At 41.6% G+C, this 19,450-nt stretch overlaps 1 protein-coding gene across 1 annotated transcript in view; it reads left to right on the plus strand.

Moving 5' to 3' along the window:
• The window catches only part of exoc4 (exocyst complex component 4), a 582,261-nt gene that overhangs the window by 355,611 nt on the left and 207,200 nt on the right, over positions 1-19,450 (plus strand). The window contains exon 10 of the mRNA XM_060842705.1: positions 3,186-3,405. Within this exon, the coding sequence (XP_060698688.1) occupies positions 3,186-3,405 (220 nt within the window). The remainder of the gene's footprint in view (positions 1-3,185; positions 3,406-19,450) is intronic.

Genomic DNA, 19,450 nt, shown 5'->3' on the forward strand with positions numbered 1-19,450 from the left:
GGAGGACAAAGGCTTGGTATGGCAAGTTACGTGAATCTTGGATGACCAAGGATGTTATGACTTTGGTTAGAAAGAAGAAGGAAGCATACATAAGGTCTAGGAGGTTGGGAACTGATGAAGTCTTTGAAGCATGTAAGGAAGGTCGGTAAGAACTTAAACAAGGAATTGGAAGAGTTAAAAGGGATCATGAAAAATCATTAGCAAACAGGATTAATGATAATCCCAAGGCTTTTTATACGTATGTGAAGAGCAAGAGCATAGCCAGATAAGGATTTGGCCACTCAAGAACAAATGAGGGAATTGATATGTGGAACCAGAAGAGGTAGGTGAAGTCTGAAACAAATTCTTTGTGTCACTGTTCACCAAAGAGAAGAAATTGGTGGAGGATGATCTCGGGTAAAGGCATATCGAGTTTCTAAGCCAAGTTGCTATTAAAAATGAAGAGGTGTTCTGCACCTTAAAAAAAAAAGTATGAAATTAGATAAGTCATTGACAGACATCTTTATATCCTCTTTGGCCACAGGTGAGGTCACAGAGGACTGCAGAATAGTCAATATTGTCCCACTGTTTAAGAAAGGTAGCAGGGATAATCCTGGAAATTACAGGCCAGTGAGTCTCATATTGGTGGTCGGGAAATTATTGGAAAAGATTCTCAGGGACAAGATCGATCCAAATTTAGAAATAAATGCTATTATTAGCAATTGACAGCATGGTTTTATGTGGGGAAGATCATGGCTCACTAACCTGATCGAGCTTTTTGAGGAGGTGACAAAGATCATTGAGACAAAAATGGTTGATGTTGACTTTATGGACTTGAGTAAAGCCTTTGACAAGATCCCTTCATGGCAGACTGGTACAAAAAATGAAGTCACATCGTACCAGGGGTGAACCAGCAAGATCAATACAGAACTGGCTTAGTCATAGAAGACCGGGTAGCAGTGAAAGGATGCTTTACAGAATGGAGGGCGATACAAGTGATGTTGTACAGGGATCAGTGCTGGGACCTCTGCTGTTTGTGATCTACAAAATATATTGGAGGAAAACATAGCTGATAAATTTGCGGACAATACAAATATTGGTGGAGTTGCAGACAGTGAGGAGGATTGTCAGAGGATACAGCAGGATATAGATCAGTTGGAGGGATGGGCAGAAAAATGGCAGATGGAATTTAATCCAGACAAATGTGATGCATTTTGAAAGGTCAAGTACAAATGGAAATTATACAGTAAATGGCAGAACCCTTATGAGCATTGATATGCAGAGAGATCTGTGTGTGCACACATCACTGGAGGTGACAGTGCAAGTAGATAATATTGTTAAGAAGGCCAGTGGCATGTTTTTCACTAGATGGGACATTGGCTATAAGGATGGGCAAGTTATGCAGCAGGTTTATAGAGCTTTGGTTAGGCCACACTTGGAATCTTGTGTACAGTTCTGGTCACCATACCAGCAGAAGGAAGTGGATGCTTTGGAGAGGGTACAGAAAAGACTTACCAGAATGTTCCCTGGTATTGGGGATTTTAGCTGTGAAGAAAGGTTGGATAGACAGGGTTTATTTTCATTGAAATGCAGAAGGTTGAGGGGTGACTTGATAGAAATTCATCAGATTGTGAATGGCATGGATAGTGTGGGAAGTATGAAGCTTTTTTCCAGGGTGGTGGGTTCAATTACAAGGGAATACCGGTTTAAGATGCAAGGAGGGATTTTTAAAAGAGATGTGCGAGGCAAGTTTTTTTGTACAAATGGTAGTGAGTGCCTGGAATGCATTGTCGGAGGAGGTGGTGAAAGGCAGACATGATAGCATTCGAGAAGCATCTGTCCAAATACATGAATAGGAAAGGAATAGAGGGATACGGATCCTATAAGTGAAGACCATTTTAATCTGGAAAAGCAAAATGTGGCAGAGCAGGCTTGGAGGGACTGTGTTGCATTATTCTTTGTTCTTGTTCTTTGATATTTTTTCCTGGATCTTTTTCTTAGTGAACTCTTTAAAAAAGCTTTTTCATGGTAGTATTTTCTCTGCCCAGTCTTGCAATTTTTTTTTAGGTTACTCACTGCGTGGAAACAGACCCTTCGGTCCAACAAGTTTGCACCGAAAAGCAACCCACCCAGACCCATTCCTTTGCATTTACCCCTTCACCTATCACTATGGGTAATTTAGCATGGCCAATTCACCTAACCTGCACATCTTTGGATTGTGGGAGGAAACTGGAGCACCCGGAGGAAACCCACGCAGACACGGGGAGAATGTGCAAAGACGGTTGCCTGAGGCAGGAATTGAACCCGGGTCCCTGACTCTGTGAGGCAGCAGTGCTAACCACTGTATCACCATGCTGTTTTTGAACAATGTTTTCTTCCTCTTAGATAATCTGTATAGAATGTCATCACCTCAGCTTGGGTCTGTCACATAACCTTTTGTCAGTAAGGATGCTTTACATCACTAAATTCCATTATCTAAGCCAATAAAGCAGAATTCCTCAATCTAAATTTGACAGAAGGCTCCCTGTTAGAAACATGCTTATTCACAGTAATTTATCAGTCATTGTCACTCACTGTGCCTAGGCATATTCAAGGATTGGCTGCTTAAGTCAAGATACTGCAAGTATCCATTGATTTCTGTCCCAGAGAGGTAATTAAAATATCCAAAAAAGGAATGGTGGGGAAAACATGTCAGAAAACTTAAAATGTAATAATGACCTTCAATGTAAATACATTTATCCAAAATTACTGATGGTTTTCAAATAAAACATAAAGCTAATTTATGGGCTCACCATCTTAATCACTAAGTACTGCTACTATAATCTGCCTTCATTCAACCTTTATGTCAAATTGTAATTCAATTTCTGAGTCCTCTTGTGCCTTTTCTGCTATAGCTCATGAAAGGGCTCAGACCATACATGGTAGCAAAGTGTGTCTGTCATGGAAAAGGAAGTATGATCATATTCTATGTCTAAAGTGCAACATCTAAAAATAACATGGGTTTTCTAGTTTTAGAAGAGTTGGAATCTTAATGACAACTCGACCTGTCAATTCAAGAGTATAATTTTACAATTTTAATTACTCCACTTTTAAGACTGACTTTGCAAAAAATGGTCACATTTTGATATCTGTACATACAGCCCTCTCATATCGTATCTTGTATTAAATACTCAGTGAATTCCAAGACTATCTTTTCTTTCTTTTAGATTCATTCAGGAAATTGAAGTCGCCATGTGGGCTGGTTCTGGTAAACAGTGCCCACTGCGTGAGTTCCTCACCATGTACATCAAGAACTTCTTCTTAAACCAGGTGCATCTTGATGTCAACAAAGAAATCGAGGCTGCAACCAAAGTTGCAGATCCTTTGAAAGTGTTGGCTAGTGCTGATACCATGAAAGTCTTGGGTGTGCAACGACCCCTCCTTCAGGTAGGAATGTTTTTGCATGTTGCATTGCACATTTTGCATATGACAGAATTTCATAATGGCATTCATTATGTCATTTGAATTAGGCTATCAGGTATTCATTAAGCTATAAGACAAATGCAGGTACATCTTCTAGCAGGTGGCAATATACTTTTAAGTTTTGTCTTGAGATCCAGTGTCTTAATGTGGACTACATAGTAAAACTGATTTGTTCAGTAGTCATGACTGTATGTCATGAGAACTCCTCGAATGGATTTTCCTTTTACCTCAAGGACATGGCTGCGTAACAAAATAACGGTTAGTGCCACTGGAAACTGGAGGAAAGGAGAAAGCCCTGTTCGTTTGGATGTAAACCTGAAACAGAATGGACCTGGAGATACAGCTTAGGTGAAAACTTTTGTTGGACTTGTAAAACTACATGACTCAAACAAGCCTCATTAGTTTTCTTTGTCCCATCAACTATTACTCTCATAAAATACAGAAGAGTATAATTTGCACGAAATGCCTTAAAATTGCTTGAGGGGTGCATTATGATATGTTTATGGCAGAATATTAAAGTATATATTCATTCTCATGATGCAGTTATTATAGGCAAGGTTTACATTTTACTTTCCCCCTCCATGGTTAATCTTGATATGGTGTCTTTTTTCTTGAACTACTGTGGACAACATGGTGAAAGTTGTGCCAACAGAAAGTGCTCCAAGACTTGGACCCAGTGATAATGAAGAAACAATGTGTTCAACAGTGACACAAGTCGAAGGTGGGAGAGGGGTGGTCATTTAAAAAGGTGTCCGACAACCAACAAAGTTTAATAATTATGGTGCTAATATTGCTCTACATCTCTTTATTCAATCTAATTGGATTGCATTGTGGAGCAATATCAGCATGATAGTCCTTTGGGCCAAACAGCTGGATTCTATATTATAAGTATTATCTAATTTAAGATAAAGAGCATGAGAATTCTTTTAACACAAAAGGTTAAGGCTCTTGAATTTATTACTAAAATTCATATTTGAAACAGAGACCGACATTTAAGAATAGGTAAGTACAATCACGAGTTAAGCTGGTTTCACAGGTGAGGTGCCGGAAGACTGGAGGTTGGCTAATGTGGTGCCACTGTTTAAGAAGGTTGGTAAGGACAAGCCAGTGAACTATAGACCGGTGCGCCTGATGTTGGTGGTGGGCAAGTTGATGGAAGGAATCCTGAGGGACAGGATGTACATGTATTTGGAAAGGCAAGGACTGATTAGGGATGGTCAGCATGGCTTTGTGTGTAGGAAATCATGTCTCTCAAACTTGATTAAGCTTTTTGAAGGAGTATCAAAGAGGATTGATGAGGGCAGAGCGGTAGATGTGACCTATGTAGACTTCAGGAAGGCGTTCGACAAGGTTCGCCATGGGAGAATGGTTAGAAAAGTTAGGTCTCACGGAATACAGGGAGAACTAGGTAGAAGGTAGAAAACAGAGGATGTTGTGGTGGTGGAGGGTTGTTTTTCCAGACTGGAGTGCCACAAAGATCAGTGCTGGGTTCTCTACTTTTCATCATTTATATAAATGATTTGGATGTGAGCATAAGAAGTATGGTTAGTAAGTTTGCAAAATTGGAGGTGTAGTGGGCAACGAAGAAGGTTACCTCAGATTACAACAGGATCTTGATCAGATGGGCCAATGGGCTGAGAATTGGCAGATGGAGTATAATTTAGATAATACAAGGTGCTGCATTTTGGGAAAGCAAATCTCAGCGGGACTTATATACTTAATGGTAAGGTCCTGGGGAGTGTAGCTGAATAAAGAGACCTTGGAGTGCAGGTTCACAGTTCCTTGAAAGTGGAGTCACAGGAATATAGGAAAGTGAAGAAGGCGTTTGGTATGCTCCCCTTTATTGGTCAGAGTATTGAGCACAGGAGTTGGGAGGTCATGTTGCGGCTGTACAGGCCATTGGTTAGGCCATTGTTGCAGTATTGTGTGCAATTCTGGTCTCCTTCCTATCGGACAGATGTTGTGAAACTTGAAAAGGTTCAGAAAAGATTTACAAGGATGTTGGCAGGGTTGGAGGATTTGAGCTATAGGGAGAGACTGGGGCTGTTTTCCCTGGAGAATCGGAGGCTGAGGGGTTACCTTAAAGAGGTTTGCAAAATTATGAGGGGCTTGGATAGGGTAAATAGACAAAGTCTTTTCCCTGGGGTCAAGGAGTCCAGAACGAGAGGGCATAGGTTTAGGGTGAGAGGGGAAAGATATAAAAGAGCCCTACGTGAAACCTTTTCACACAGAGAGTGGTATGTGTATGGAATGTGCTGCCAGAGGATGTGGTGGAGGCTGGTACAATTGCATCATTTAAGAGGCATTTGGATGGGTATATGAATAGGAAGGGTTTGGAGGGATATGGGCCTGGTGCTGGCAGGTGGGACGAGTTTGGGTTGGGATATCTGGTTGGCATTGTCAGGTTGGACCGTAGGGTCTGTTTCCGTGCTGTACATCTCTATGATTAAATAACTTCTTTCCGAACTATAAATGCACCCTCTCTTTCAAGAGTCAACATTTCTCAATATTGGCCTTGAGATACCAAGAGTACTTCTGCACTTATACGGAGATGCTGTTATAAAGAAACTTCCTGTTTTGTTCTTCAATTAGGTCAGAGGAAATGTTTACTTATGCTTTGGTGCTCTGCAGTTGACAACTGTTTTTCATATCTTGACAATACACTCACATTTAAGTTGCTTTTGTGTTGACATCGTGTCATGTCATACTTCTAACTCTTCATACAGGGTTAGCAGCAGTATCAAGATCAATGTGCCAGCGGTTAGTCCACATTTGCAGCATTAAAATTGAATGTTATGCTTTCTTGATTTTCTTCGTAAAATACAGCTGATGCTAGAAAGATAGAACAAAAAAGTAAATGGATTGGAGTTTGTAGTTCTCAACAAAGAACAGGTGCTCATGCTCTGACCTTAATGTAAGCCTTGTTTATTTAGCAATCTCTGACAAATGTTTCACTTCCATCAACTTGCAGTGGTACTGTACCTCAGTACAACATTCACTATTGGCCACTCCCAGAATACAGCAGAAGGCCAGCCAACCAAAGGAAAGAATGTTCACCAATTAATGTCAAAAAAAGCAAAATTGCTTCTAAAAGTTTTTATACTTTGCAAGTGAAAGATTAGGATACAAGTGAAAGGTAAAATATTCTGAAAAATTTTTAAAGGGAATTAGTAAAAAATGTAGCTTTAAAAATTCAACAAATTATTCATAACAGTTACAAATGCCGCTAGGGGTTGTCAACATGAAAAGTTAGCATTGTACACCTGCCTGTAGACTTTAAAAATAGAACAGTAACAGCACACAGTGCAGGAGCTGGCCTTTCAGCCCACAGAGTCTGTGCTGGCACACTGCGCTTTTCTAAACTTGAAAACCTTTTCCCTCCACATGATCTGTATCCCTGTATTCCCTGTCTGTTCATGTACCTGTCAAAATGCTCTTACATGTTTCTGTTGTATCTATTTCTATCATCTCCTCTGGCACTTCCAGACACTTACCACCCTCTGTGTAAACAAAATTTGCTTCTCACGTCTCCTTTAAATTTTCTCCTGTAGACCTTAAACCTATATCCTCTAGGAATTGATATGTCTATTGTGGGAGAAGAATTCCTCATTCTTTTTATCAGTGTCTCTCTCTATTTTGTAAATCTCTATCAGGTCACCTGTCACATTTTGACATGCAAGTGAGAACAAACAAAATGTGTCCAATCTCCCTTCATAGCTAATACCCTCCAAATCAGAACCCTCTTCAAAGCCTCCACATCCTTCTGTAGTGACTAGAACTATAATATTCCAAATGTGATCTAACTAAAGTTTCATTCAGCAGAAACATGACTTGCCAATGTTTGTAATCTATCCGACCAATGAAGACAAACCTGCCACATGTCGCCTTATCCACTTGTGTTGCCACTTTCAGGGAACTGTGGATCTGTGTGCCTAGATACCTCTACATGTTGATGTTTCTAAGGGTTCTGCCATTTACTGTGTACTTCCCTCCTGCATTAGACCTTCCAAAATGCATCACTTCACATTTGTCTGGATTAAATTTCCTCTGCTATTTCTCTGCTCAGAGTCCCCAGCCTATTTATATCCTGCTTTATTCTCTGGAAATTCTCACTATCTGCAGCTTCCCCTAATCTTTGTATCATTCGCCAACTTACTAATTAGACCACCGACATGCTCCTCCAAATCATTTTATATATGTTGTATAGATACTAAAAACAAACAGTAAGGGTCCCAGCACTGATCTCTGTGGAAATACCACTGGTCATAAATTTCCAGCAAGATAGCAGACGATGACAAATCCCTCCCAGATTGTCTCAATGCTTTCTATGCTCACTTTGAGCAGAGTTTCGGTGGAGAGGTAACACTTATTCCAACAAGTCCTGAGAGATCTCTCCCAACAGTCACTGCATCAGAGGTCAGATCATTTCTCCTTCATGTGAAAGTGATGGGACCAGACGGAGTACCAGGCCGTGCACTCAGAGCAAGCACAGATCAACTGGCAGAGGTTGACTGGGACATCTTCAACCTCTGCCTGCAGCAGACACTGTCACTGACTGTTTCAAGGTGGCCAACATCATCCCTGTGCCTAAAAAGGCTCATGCAGCGTGTCTCAATGACTACCGCCCAGTGGCCCTAACTTCAGTGGTCATGAAGTGCTTTGAAAGGCCGGTCATGGCATTAATCAACACTAGCCTCCCCACTACTCTTGAACCACTCCAACTCGCCTATCTTCACTCTTCCCGAGAATATCTTGACACCAAGAACAGCGCTGTAAGAATCCTACTCATTGACTACAGTTCAGTCTTCAACACTATTAACACTTCAAGACTGACTACTAAGCTTAGTGATCTCGCACTAAGCCCCACTCTCTGCAGTTTCCTGACCCACAAGCCACAATCAGTGAAGATTGGGGACAATATTTCATCCTCACTAACATACAACACTGGAGTGTCCCCCCTCCCCATCCACACCACCCCCCTCCCCCAGGCTGTGTACTCAATGAATACCCATGACTGCGTCGCCAAGTACCAAGCTAATGCCATTTTACAAGTTCGCTGATGACACCACCATTGTCGGTCAAATCTCCGATGCCAATGAAACAAACCACAGACGGGAGGTGGAAGACCTGGAAAAATGGTGCACTGAGAACAACCTAGCTCTCAATGCCGGCAAAACTAAGATTAATTATTGGCTTTTGGTGGAAAGTTACTCATGTCCCCCGACATGTTAACAGCACAGAGATGGAACGAGTGGAGAGTGTCACACTCCTGGGAATGGCCATCCACAACCAGCTTTCTTGGACCCTTCATGTGGATGCACTGGTTACAAAGGCTGAACAATGTCTCTTCTTCCTCAGGCAGCTGAGGAAATTTGGCATGATGACGAATATCCTTGCCTACTTTAATAGTGCGCCATCGAGAGCATTCTGTCTGGATATATCACTGCTTGGTATAGCAACTGCACCATACAAGATTGGAGACAGTTAGAGAGAGTAGTGAACTTGGCCTGGACAATCACAAAGGCCAACCGCTGTTTTTAAATTCATGTGTTGCTGGACATCGGAGTGATCTGGGAAAATTAACAAACAGTGAATTTCACAACTAATCTTGGAGGAACTGTTGGGCGAAGTTCACAACACAGAATCAGATAAGTTCATTGTTATTCTAAGTCTGTCCAAGAGAGAGGCTGTATTAGTGAGTATAGTGGGTTCTTTCTTGATTATGTTTTTGGAGATAAGCCTCTTGATTAAACTTAAAATAGAAGCCATAGCTATTTAAGCTGGTGCAGTATTTTGTTGAGGAATAAGGTGGTGTTATTTTCTGGGTCTGTAGATTGTGAAGGAGCAAAAATGGCCTTTTGTACAGCAATATGGACTTCTTGTCAGATGTCGGAGTTTAAGAGTTACTGCAACTATATCTGCCATAAATGCTGTTGGATGTGAATCTTATCAGATCGAGTGGATCAGGTGGAGAGACAGATAGAAGCGATGAGGAATTTGCAACAGCATGTGATGGATGGCAGATGTAGGAAGGTGGGGGGTGAAGTCTCAGATACAGTCACATAGATGAGTTAACTCCAGGAAGGGGAAGAGAGGTAGGCACCTAGGGCAGGAGTCTTTGTGGACATACCCATTTCCAACAGGTATGCTGTTTTGAAAAATGTAGGGAGTGATGGATTCTCAGGGAATGTAGCACAAACAGCCAAGTTTATGGTATTGAGACTGGCTCGAATGCAAAGAGGGGTACGTCGGCTTCCAAGAGATCAATTGTGTTCGGGAATTCTGTAGTCAGAGGTCCAGACAGACATTTCTGTGGCCAGCAGAGAAAAAGCAGAATGGTGTGTTGTTTCCCTGGTGCCAGGATCAAGGATGTCTCAGAGAGGGTGCAGAATGTTCTCACGGGGGAGAGGGGCCAGCAGGTCATTGTCCACATTGGAACTAACAATATAGGAAGGGAAAAGGTTGAGATTCTGAAGGGAGATTACAGAATTAGGCAGAAATATAAAAAGGAGGCCTCAAGGGTAGTAATATCTGGATTACTCCCAGTGTTACGAGCTAGTGAGGGCAGGAATAGGTGGATCGAGCTGGTGTATGGGAGAAGGATTCACATTTTTGGATCATTGGAATCTCTTTTGGGGTAGAAGTGACCTGTACAAGAAGGACGGTTTGCACCTAAATTGGAAGGGGACTAATATACTGGCAGGGAAATTTGCTAGAACTGCTTGGGAGGATTTACACTAGTAAGGTCTGGGGTGGGGGGGGGTGGGTGGGTTGGGACCCAGGGAGAAAGTGAGGAAAGAGATCAATCTGAGACTGGTACAGTTGAGAACAGAAATGACTCGAACAGTCAGTGCAGGCAGGGACAAGGTAGGACAAATAAATTAAACTGCATTTATTTCAATGCAAGGGGCCTTCCATGGGAAAGCAGATGAACTCGGCATGGTTAGGAACATGGGACTGGGATATCATAGCAATTGCAGAAACATGGCTCAGGGATGGGCAGGACTGGCAGCTTAACGTTCCAGGATACAAATGCTACAGGAAGGATAGAAAGGGAGGCAAGAGAGGAGGGGGAGTGGCATTTTTGATAAGGGATAGCATTACAGCTGTGCTGAGGGAGGATATTCCCGGAAATACATCCAGGCAAGATATTTGGGTGGAACTGAGAAATAAGAAAGGGATGATCACCTTATTGGGATTGTATTGTCGACACCCCCAATAGTCAGAGGAAAATTGAGAAACCAAGTTGTAAGGCGATCTCAGCTATCTGTAAGAATAATAGGGTAGTTATGGTAGGGGATTTTAACTTTCCAAACCTCGACTGGGACTGCCATAGTATTAAAGGTTTAGATGGAGAGACATTTCTTAAGTGTGTACAAGACAATTTTCTGATTCAGTATGTGGATGTACCTACGAGAGAAGTTGCAAAATTTGATCTACTGTTGGGAAATAAGGCAGGGCAAGTGACTGAGGAGTCAGTGGGTAAGCATTTTGGGGCCAGCGACCATAATTCTATTTGTTTTAAAATAGTGATAGAAAAGGACAGCCCAGATCTAAAAGTTCTAAATTGGAGAAAAGCCAATTTTGATGGTATTAGGCAAGAACTTTCAAAAGCTGATTGGAGGCCGATGTTTGCAGGAAAAGGGACGGCTGGAAAATGGGAAGCCTTCAGAAACAAGATAACAAGAATCCAGAGAAAGTATATTCTTGTCAGGGTGAAAGGGAAGGCTGGTAGGTATAGGGAATGCTGGATGATGGAAGAAATGGAGGGTTTGGTTCAGAAAAAGAGGGAAGCATATGTCAGGTATAGACAGGATAGATCGAGTGAATCATTAGAAGAGTATAAAGGAAATAGGAGTATACGTATGAGGGAAATCAGGAGGGCAAAACGGGGACATGAGATAGATTTGGCACATAGAATTAAGGAGAATCCAAAGGGTTTTTAACAAATATATTAAGGAGAAAAGGGTAACTAGGGAGAGAATAGGGCCTCTCAAAGATCAGCAAGGTGGCCTTTGTGTGGAGCCACAGAAAATGGGGGAGATACTGAATGAATATTTTGTATCAGTATTTACTGTGGAAAAGGATATGGAATGTAGGGAAATAGATGGTGACATCTTGCAAAATGTCCAGACTATAGAGGAATTGCTGGATGTCTTGAAACGGTTAAAGGTGGATAAATCCCCAGGACCTGATCAGGTGTACCCGGGAATTCTGTGGGACGTGAGAGAAGTGATTGCTGGGCCTCTTGTTTAGATATTTGTATCATCGATAGTCACAGATGAGGTGCCGGAAGACTGGAGGTTGGCAAACGTGGTGCCACTGTTTAAGAAGAGCGGTAAACACAAGCCAGGGAACTATAGACCGGTCAGCCTGACCTCAGTGGTGGGCAGGTTGCTGGAGGGATGCCTGAGTGACAGGATGTACATGTATTTGGAAAGGCAAGGACTGATTAGCAATCGTCAACATGGCTTTGTGCGTGGGAAATCATGTCTCACAAACTTGATTGAGCTTTTTGAAGAAGTAACAAAGAAGATTGATGAGGGCAGAGCAGTCGATGTGATCTATATGGACTTCAGAAAGGCGTTTGACAAGGTTCCCCATGGGAGACTGATTAGCAAGGTTAGATCTCATGGAATACAGGGAGAACTAGCCATTTGGATACAGAACTGGCTCAAAGGTAGAAGACAGAGGGTGGTGGTGGAGGCATGTGACCAGTGGAGTGCCACAAGGATATGTGCTGGGTCCTCGACTTTTTGTCATTTACATAAATGATTTGGATGCGAGCATAAGAGGTACAGTTAGTAAGTTTGCAGATGACATCAAAATTGGAGGTGTAGTTGACAGCGAAGAGGGTTATCTCAGATTACAACAGGATCTTGGCCAGATGGGCCAATGGGCTGAGAAGTGGCAGATGGAGTTTAATTCAGATAAATGCGAGGTGCTGCATTTTGGGAAAGCAAATCTTAGCAGGACTTATACACTTAATGGTAAGGTGCTAGGGAATGTTTCTGAACACAGAGACCTTGGAGTGCAGGTTCATAGCTCCTTGAAAATGGAGTTGCAGGTAGATAGGATAGTGAAGAAGGCGTTTGGTATGCTTTCCTTTATTGGTCAGCGTATTGAGTACAGGAGTTGGGAGGTCATCTTGCGGTTGTACAGGCACTGTTGGAATATTGTGTGCAATTCTGGTCTCCTTCCTATCGGAAAGATGTTGTGAAACTTGAACGGGTTCAGAAAAGATTTTCTACGATGTTGGCAAGGTTGGAGGGTTTGAGATATAGGGAGAGGCTGAACAGGCTATGGCTGTTTTCCCTGGAGCGTCGGAGGTTGAGGGGTGACCTGATAGAGGTTTACAAAATTATGAGGGGCATGGATAGGATAAATAGACAAAATCTTTTCCCTGGGGTTGGGGAGTCCAGAACTAGAGAGCATAGGTTTAGGGTGAGAGGGGAAAGATATAAAAGAGACCTAAGGGGCAACTTGTTCACGCAGAGGGTGGTTCGTGTTTGGAATGAGCTGCCAGAGGATGTGGTGGAGGCAACATTTAAGAGGCATTTGGATGGGTAAATGAATAGGAAGGGCTTGGAGGGATATAGGCCGGGTGCTGGAAGGTGGGACTAGATTGAGTTGGGATATCTGTTCGGCATGGACAGGTTAGACCGAAGGGTCTGTTTCCATGCTGTACATCTCTATGCTCTATTACTATAAAATCCATCTACCAGGCCCACCGTCAAAGAAAGGTCGCCAGCAGTTTCAAAGATCCATCCCACCCTGGCAATGTTTTTCTACAACCTCTACCATCGGGGAGAAGGTACAGAAGCCTGAACACATGCACCAGCCTGTTTCGAAACAGTTTCTACTCTCCTGTTGTTAGAATACTGAATGGACTCACAAGCTCTTAACATTCACCCGTACCTGTGTTTTTGTTTTTGCCAATGCTTACCTGTAATTTACTTTTCTACGCTACTTCACTGTGTGATTTGCCTGTATTGCTTACGAGATAAAGCTTTTCACTGTGCCTCGGTAGACATGACAATAAATTCAATTCAATTCAGTTCAGTTAGAAAAACAACCTTCTGCTGCTATTGTCTTCCATGATCATACCAGTTCTGTGTTCATCTTATCAACTCACTGTGAATCCCATGTAACTTCACCCTCTGCATCAGTCTGCCCTGAGAAACGTTCTGAAAGGCCTTGCTAAAGATGATCGAATCTCAGGTGGTAGTGGCTGTGTACCTCCCTCCGCTTCACCTGGCGAAGGAGCAGCATTCTGAAAGTTGTGATTTTCTGGATGTCGGTTTGCTCGCTGAGCTGGAAGGTTCATTTTCAGATGTTTTGTCACCATACTAGGTAACATCTTCAGTGAGCCTCCGGACGAAACATTGCTGATGATTCCTACTTTCTATTTATATGTTTGGGTTTCTTTGGGTTGGTGATGTCATTTCATGTGATGATGTCACTTCCTGTCCTTTTCAGGGGGTGGTAAATCTGGTTCAAGTGAATGTGTTTGTTGATAGAGTTCCAGTTGGAATGTCATGCTTCTAGGATGACTTGTTTGGCTTGTCCTTGTGTTGTTCCAGTCGAAGTGGTGTCCTTCCTCATCTGTATGTAAGGATATTAGTGAGGGAGGGTCATGTCATTTTGTGGCTAGTTGGTATTCATGTATCCTGGTGGCTAGTTTTCTGCCTGTTTGTCCAATGCAGTTTGTTATAGTTCTTGCACAATATTTTGTAAATTATATTAGTTTTGCTTGTTGTCTTTCAATTTTATTAGCTGCTGTTTTAGTGTTTTGGTGAGTTTGTGGGCTACCATGATACCAAGGAGTCCGAGTTGTCTGGCAGTCATTTCTGAGAGGTCTTTGAAGTGGGGGAGAGTGGCCAGGGTGTCTGGACATGTTTTGTCTGCTTGTTTGGGTTTGTTGTTGAGAAATCTGCAGACTGTGTTCATTGGGTACCCATTCTTTTTGAATACACTGTATAAGCGATTTTCCTCTGCTCTGCGTAGTTTCTCAGTGCTGCAGTGTGTGTTGGCTCATTGAAATAATGTTCTGATGCAGCTTCATTTGTGGATGTTGGGATGTTTGCTTCTGTAGTTCAATGTTTGGCCCGTATGTGTTGTTTTCCTATCGACACTGGTTTGAATTCCCATTACTGGCATAAAATTCTCTAAAGACGAGGAAAATAACAACAAATTGCCATTCCTAAATGTCACAGCAGAACAAACCGCTAATGGGGAACTTCAAGCCAGCGTCTACAGGAAAACAACACATGGATTAAATATTGAACCTCCCCTGCACAAAACCATACTGCCTATTGCTAATAAGTTCACATTTTTCCAAATGGGAGTAAATCATGTCCTTCAGAGTTTCCTCCCATAATTTCCCTACCTCTGCCATAAGGCTCACTAGCCTTTAATTTTGCAGATTATCCCTGTTGGCTTAATTAAAGGAACAACATTGACTATTTTCCAGTCCTCATCAGATAACACTAGTCCTCAGTGTATCAACAATTTTTGTTTTTGTATTTCATTTTTCTAACATCTGCAGAAAATGGAGTTTGCACATTCTCCCCGTGTCTGCGTGGGTTTCCTCCGGGTACTCCAGTTTCCTCCCACAGTCCAAAGATGTGCGGGTCAGGTGAATTGGCCATGCTAAATTGCCCGTAGTGTTAGATAAGGGGTAAATGTAGGGGTATAGGTGGGTTGTGCTTCGGCGAGTCGGTGTGGACTTGTTGGGCCAAAGGGCCTGTTTCCACACTGTAGGTAATCTAATCTAATCTAATCTAATCTAATCCAAGAAATGTAATCTAATCTAATGCAATATTTTGTAACTCTGCCAGCTCCCAGAATCTGAATTAAATGAGGTCAGTCTAAAAGTAACTTGTAAAAGGACATGTTCAGTGCTTAATTCTAATAGTTAACAAAAGTTATTTGCAATCGGCCAGTTAAATAAATTATGGACTGTTTTGCAGTTCATTAAATTTCCTGTTGAACCAACCATTCTTTCTACCGATCAATTAAATGAATGACAAAGTGCTACAATTGATGCTGTATTGAGCTGCATTGGATTATGTGTTGCATTCAGATCTCATTAGTCTATTTTTGAACGGTCAGCTGTCAGTCTCCCATTGATCTGTTGCGTTACATTTCAGTAAAGTAACCTGTTGGGTCACCTATTCCAAAGCAGTTTCCACATTCTATTTTAGTTTGAATTCTCAGATATTAGCAGCTGTGCATAAGTTCATGATTGAGCCTGATAAATCAAATGTGTATTGTGGAAATGGGATTCTGAACCTACAAAAGGCAGAACGAACAGTTCTGAACTAGGAAGAATGATAGACCTGGATCTCACTTTGTAAACATGGGAGACAGGCTCATCGACTCCCAAAACCAGAACTGAATGAGATGTCATTGTTAAAAATGGTCTCAGGTCACCTCTAATAAGACTTTTTGAAAAGTGATTCTCATGTATCACAGCAACACCAATACTGAACCGAGAATACTATTTATTTATCTTCAGGTACTGCATGATTTTGTTTGGCTCCTGAGAATAGTGTTTTATCAAAAGAACTTTATATTGGACACCATCCAAAACAAAGCAGCCAGTTTAATTGGCACTACATCCACAGGCATCTACGCCCTTTGATGCTCACTCACAGTCATGTTTACACTGCAGAATTTCACTGGAGGTCCTGAAGCATAGACTCATAGAGATATACAGCATGGAAACAGACCCTTCGGTTCAACCTGTCCATGCTGACCAGATATCCCAACCCAATCTAGTCCCACCTGCCAGCACCCAGCCCATTTCCCTCCAAACCCTTCCCATTCATATACCCATCCAAATGCCTCTTAAATGTTGCAATTGTACCAGCTTCCACCACTTCCTCTGGCAGATCATTCCATAGACGTACCACCCTCTGTGTGAAAAAGTTGCCCCTTAGGTCTCTTTTATATCTTCCCCTCTCACCCTAAACCTATGCCATCTAGTTCTGGACTTCCCAACCCCAGGGAAAAGACTTTACCCATTTATCCTATCCATACCCCTCATAATTTTGTAAATTTCTATAAGGTCAGCACCTTCCAAATCCATAACCACTATGATTGACAAGGGCAAGGCAACAGATACATGGGAACATCATTACTTGCAAGTTCCCATCCAAGACACCATATGTCTTTGAAAAATGTATCACAATTCCTGGGTCACAATCCTGGAATGTCCTCCCCAAAGGCGTTGTAGGTCAATTTATATAATGTGGACAGCAGCAGTTCAAGAAGGCAACTCAGGACACCTTCTCAAGGGCAACTAGAGGAGCCAATAAATGAAAATAAGTAATGACCTACCGCAAAATGAAGTCATATTTCGTGCTCTAATTTTTTTCACACTGCTGGCTGGGTGACCCAAAGATTACTGCAGTCTGTGCACCCACATCTTTTTAGGAGGGATACATTAGGCAGCATATACACACATTGACAGCTGATGAGCCATCCTGGAAAAATTGCTCATCACTCTCAAAAATTGAAGTGTTAAAGCTGAAATAATTATGTTGTTGTTTTTAATTCACACTTGCAGCAAAATCTGTTACAACAGTCCTTTAGGTTCAGGTAGGTAAATGTAGCTGCTGCTTAACATGTGATTATGTTTTGCTACAATACGTTGCAGATAGCAGTGAGGTATGCAGGATTAATCAATTCAGCAACTGCTAGACCAGTAAAAGTGCTAACATTGACCTGTAAGTTGTCTGCAGGCTTTGTTCTGCTGATATCTGTTGACACAGAACAGTTGATGCATCTCATCCATATCCACCTCCCCTCCAGCTTTCTGATTGATTATTTTAATTAGAATTGTGGTTCTGACAGGCTGCCTGAGCAAGATATAGATTGAAAGCATAAATCTTCATTTTTGTTCTATCACTGAATCTGCATGCTTGCTCTCAGGGTCAAGAGGAGAATGCTTCTGTCATCATTGTCTGCAGCATTGTTGTCCATTCGACCTACACAATTTCTTGAAAGGTTGAATGATGCAGTGTAAAATACATGGTTATGCTGCAACAAACTAATTTTTTTTTATTTAGTTTGCAGTGTTGGAGCTGGAGGGGCAGAGTAGAGACAGTTGTCTTTTTATTCCAAGTTTGAATATGCTGACTTTACATGTTCTGTCCTGGAAAATGTTTGTGTGTAGTTATTGAAAATTGAGAAACAAACCAGAAATAATTATTCTCTTTCAAAATTGTTCTAGCATTCAGTACTTTATTCAATTTGCCCTTTTGGTTGGGTTGACAGAGCACATGGGAAAGGTACGTCACAATTGAGCATGATCTTTACTTCAGACAACAAATGTGCAAGTGCAGTTTGTAGTAGGAGTCACTGGTGGCAGTGAGTTCAATATGACTTTTTCTGCTCCCCAGCTTGTTCGTGGAAGTCACTTGTAGTGCCTCGGCTGTTGCTTTGGGCTATAGCTGTCAGCTGCAAGACTTTATTGTATCCCAAGTGTTACAAAAACCATGGATCATTGAGGAAGCTGCCAAGAGATTGTGTATCTTGCAGTGAGAGAATTCGTGACATTATATAAAATGGAATGTTTGCAATGCTGCAACGTTCATGGCATGCTCTGCTTCATTGCGAAAGGCATGGAGCTGGGATTGAAACAATATGAGTTGCCAAATTTTATAAGGTACTTTGACATACTCAAATGGCCACCTTCTCTTAACAGTCAGACACATTGGAATTGGGTATTACCTGTTTCCCTATTCCCATTTTTGTAGATAAAAATTGTTTTGTTGCTTCATTTCATGCCTCAACCCAGCAATATGTGTAGTTTACCCAGATCTACAAATGTACCACTAGGATATAGGTTTACATCCCCTAAGTTTTGTCCTGTGGGGCACCACATGGTTTGAATTTTCATAAGTCGAACTAAACAAGGACCAGCATAAAAGTATCTAATCATTTCTCCATAGTCAAGCCATCCTGGTTCGGTAATGGGTACGTAAATACAAAATTCAGAAGGGTTGCAAACATAGGATAGCACTTTAAAAAGTTACAAAGTAATTAGAGCACAGGAACAAGTCTTTCTACCCAGCAATTGTTTTCCTATTTTCTCCCATCTTTCTGCATATAATCATCGTGTTTCAATTCCTGTCTCCCTCATGCATTTATCTACATTCTCTTAAATAGACTTATACTAAAGTATAATTAAATATAGAAAAAATTTTAAATGTGACATCTATCTTAAGTGTATGCACATCAGGAGGTCAAACTTGACTTTCATGTGTCTGTTACAAACAAACTAAAAAGTAAGAGCACACTGAAAAGGTCAGACTCAATGTACTTATCTGGCCATTTATAATAATCACTGTTCTAAGATGCTTGATTTTATCTAATGAGGGAAGTATTCAAAGGTCTCTTCACATGATAATGCAATCAGATGCTTTTATATCACTTCAGTACATTTGCTCCTGTGGTGGGTGACGAATTCTCTTTACTCCACTATCCTTTGTAGCCATTAGTAGAAGTTCCATTAGAAAGAGCATGCTGTGCTCATTTAATGCATGCTACTCGGGCATATATTCGATAGCAGTTAAACATAAAAATATCTCAGAATGTAGGACTCTTCCAGGCATCGTGATGAGCTTTAACATTCTTAACTGCATCTGAACAGCCCCAATCGGAATCTATTCAACAGCTTCTGAAGACTTTCCATTTTGGATTTGGATTGACACGTTGTGAGCTAACTCATGTACAACAGATCTAAAACTTTGAAATACAATGGGGGAGTTTGATGTTCGTATTCTGTTCAGTACAGACTTTTAAATCATTGTGGTCAGTTGGACATTGGAGAGTGGAGACTGGAGATGGTGCAGTGTGTTGTATTTGGGTCTGGAAGGAGCTGAAAGGGCTAATAATTGTGTCAAAAAGTGTGATGCTGGAAAAGCACGGTAGGTCAGGCAGCATCTGAGAAGCAAGACAATCAATGTTTCCGACATAAGCCCTTCATCAGAAATCGCCC

The sequence above is a fragment of the Hemiscyllium ocellatum genome, chromosome 23, assembly GCF_020745735.1.
Source record: "Hemiscyllium ocellatum isolate sHemOce1 chromosome 23, sHemOce1.pat.X.cur, whole genome shotgun sequence".
Classification (NCBI taxonomy): Eukaryota; Metazoa; Chordata; class Chondrichthyes; order Orectolobiformes; family Hemiscylliidae; genus Hemiscyllium; species Hemiscyllium ocellatum.